General features: G+C 40.9%; 1 protein-coding gene across 1 annotated transcript in view; it reads left to right on the top strand.

Annotated features, from left to right (window-relative positions):
- Nucleotides 1-2,767, top strand: part of BUD13 (BUD13 homolog) — a 51,727-nt gene extending 48,960 nt beyond the window's left edge. The window contains exon 10 of the mRNA XM_007936506.1: nt 2,674-2,767. Coding sequence (XP_007934697.1) covers nt 2,674-2,767 — 94 coding nt within the window. The remainder of the gene's footprint in view (nt 1-2,673) is intronic.
- The last annotated feature ends 479 nt before the right edge of the window (nt 2,768-3,246 follow it).

The raw sequence follows: 3,246 nt of genomic DNA on the forward strand, positions 1-3,246 counted from the left end.
CTTCCCTTCAAGGCTCAGGGGTCCAGGATTATCTTCTGTGTCTGTGTTAATTGGTTTCCCTTTTCTTTGTTGAAGAGGGTCTGTGCAGTCTTTCTGCCCAGTCCGCCATCTTGCTGGCAATGTTGATTCTCTTAAGAACTTATTTCCAAGAAGGCAACAAACAGTGGTTTCTTTGGTGCTCTGGAATACCAGGCAGACTTGTAAGACTGGAGATGGTGCCTTTCATAGGCTTCCTTTCTTCGTAGAGCCTTCTATTACTCACTCTACTTATCCCTTAGGGAAGGCCTTAGGAAAGAGGAAAGCCTGTTTTCTCAATCAGTTCAGTAACATTTAGCATACATGTTGCAATGTTAAGCAGCTATGTACTAGATTCCAGGGTTGTAACGATTAATGAGAGACAGTACCTGAGCCCAGGAACTCACTTTCTATCTAGAGGGAAAAAACAAATAGTAATTTCAGTAATTTCAGTCACACTTGGTGACTGTTACTCTAGAGGTTTTTCAAGGGAGCGTGAAGGAAGAGTAAAATTCAACCCTGGGAGTGTGTGCTCAGGGAACACTTACCAGGGGAGATGATGTCAGTAACCAGGCAAGATAAGAAAGGAAGGAAGAATGCTTAAGGAAGAGTATCCTATTTGTAAAAAGTCATAAAGATGTGGAACAACTTTGTGTTGTGGGGAATCTTAAGGAGTTTGCTATTACTGGATAGCATAAAATGTGAAATGGAGTTCATTAAATGGACTAGAGAGGTAGGTAGGGGGCCGATCAAGGAAGGCCTAGAAGCCTTTCTGAAGAACTTGGTCTTTATCCTAGATGCAAAGGGGGCCATTGAAGGATTAAAAGCAGCTCTGCATTTTAGATAATGAATTATTGTGGCAATAATGTGGATGATTTGAAAGGTACAACTTTGGAAGGAGGGAGACCAGAATAGAGGTAAAGGTCTGAACTGCAATGCATAATCGGAGTTTAAGAGGAAGAAAAGTGTTGATGGGATAAGATGGCAGGACCTGGTAACTGGTTTGGGAAGAGAATGGAATTCACAGGATTTGGCAATATTTAAGATCGTTGATGAAAGAAAACCAACTCTATGGCACAGTGAAACAAAAACCAGGTTGTATGATGTATAGGTGAATGAGAAGTGAGGGAGTAGGCACAGTTAATATAGGCTCTTTCAAGAAGTTTAGATAAGGAGAGAGAGAAAATGCACAGTGATTAGAATGGAATTTGAAGTCCACACAATACGCCCTTGAAACTCAACCCTCTGTTGGCTTCTGTGACACCCTACTCTGCTGGTTCTTTTCTGTTATCATTTCCTTTTAGCCACTTTTGTGAGCTCCTCTTTTTCTGTGTACCCCTTAAGTGTTAGTGTCTCAGGACTCCATCTTTGACCTTTAGTTGGTCTCACTCCATGTGCTCTCTGTAACTGAATCTTATCTAGTAAAACCTTCAACAGCCACCTATACATGATTTCCAAATCTGTATTCCCAGCTCAGTCTGGTGTATATAGCTGAAAGTTGTATTTCTCTACCGACATGTGCTTGAGGCACCTCAAATGCAACATGTTCAACACTGAACACATCATCTTCCCCTACTCTAAACCTGCTCTTGTTCTTGTGTACATTATCCTGTTGGTGGCAACTTCATTCATCTAGTAACTCAAGTTGTTAACTTGAGGGTCACACTTAGCTTCTCCTTCTTTGTTCTTCTATAACTGACCAGTCTCTTAAGTCCTACTAGTTTTGTTTCCTATGTTGTCATCTTCCTTCTTCCTTCTTCCTTCTTCATCATCGCCTTCATCAGCGCAGTAGCTCTCTCCTGCCTCAGGTCTTCCCCAGAGTGATCAGTTTGAAATGCAGTTCATGCTTCTGCTTTAACCCAATCCTACAGGATGAAATCTAAGCTTTTACCATGCCTAACAAAAGCTCATTCTGACTTGGCCTCTGCCTGTCTTTCTGACTTTGTCTCCTGCTGCTCCCTTAGTTGTACTTCAGGCTCCAGTCATACCAGTTTGCCTTTAGTCCCCTGAACATGCCAGGCTATTTATTTCTGTGCTTTTGGTCTTGTTCATGCTGTGCTCTGCCCTTTTAGCCCCCCAAGCTCCAGTCGTCCCCATCTCCAGCCCTCTAGTTAATTTTTAGTCTCTTCAGACTTATCTTAGAAGCCTGCTTATCCCTCATGTCACCTTTTTACTGTCCCTCCAAGCTGGGTATGATCCTCATTCTGTGACCCCTATACCCTACACATATTTCTACCATAGTTTGTGCTTTTTGTTTTAATTACTTGTTTAAATGTCTCTTTTCCACTAGTCTATGAATATATCAGGACAATTGCTGTGTCACCATTTTCATAAAATTCCTACCACAGTGGCTAGACCTAGTAAGACTTCAATAAATATTTGTTTAATGAATGGCTGAAGTATGAGATACACAAATCAGCTAAAAGTGAGGTGGACCTTTAGAGAGTAGTTATATCAGTTATCAAAGACACTGTGGGAGAAGGGTCTGGACGAGGACTAATAAGTGGATGAATTTTGTCTAATTCTATTAGATATGTATTCAGTATTTTCATATAATTGCCTTACTTTCCTCCCTGTTCGTTATTTTGCAAACTCTTCTTTTTAAATAAATACCCAGTTCAGGATGCTGTCTGATCAGTGTGTCTCTTTTGATTGCAGATCCAATGGATTTGAGCAGAAGCGCTTTGCCAGACTTGCCAGCAAGAAGGCAGTGGAAGAACTTGCCTACAAGTGGAGTGTAGAGGATATGTAACTTTGCTGAGACCGTGGGGATAACTCTGGGTTGTGGTAGTGGGCTTAGGGCAACCAAACATCCACCTGTTACAGTTGTCTGTGCTAATAATCAGGACCCACGTAGACCAGCAGCTTGTTGAATGCCAGTTTTGACCTCACAAGAATATTTGGACCTGCTGTTTGGACTGAGGCACCTGTGTTTCTCCAGTTTGCCAACACTGGCTGTTGCTGGCTTTCAGAGGAAGCATTGATTTCTCAGTGTCCCAGGGTTGGTTCTTGGTAAGGGTTTTTTTTTTTTTTTTTTTTTTAATGAACTGTATATCACTTTTCTAATCAGAAAAAAAATTTTTTTTTAATTAATAAATACACGTTTATTTTTTTAAAGTTGTTCTTTTAATGGGCTATTTTGTTTCTGGGAAGACCCAAGCTATATTGAACCCCCTAAGTATCCTGGGGTTGGATTTTCCAATAATCTAGAAAGCACCGTGAACAAAAAAC

Source organism: Orycteropus afer, unplaced genomic scaffold (genome assembly GCF_000298275.1).
Source record: "Orycteropus afer afer isolate SDZICR_OR568_19922 unplaced genomic scaffold, OryAfe1.0 scaffold00036, whole genome shotgun sequence".
NCBI lineage: Eukaryota > Metazoa > Chordata > Mammalia > Tubulidentata > Orycteropodidae > Orycteropus > Orycteropus afer.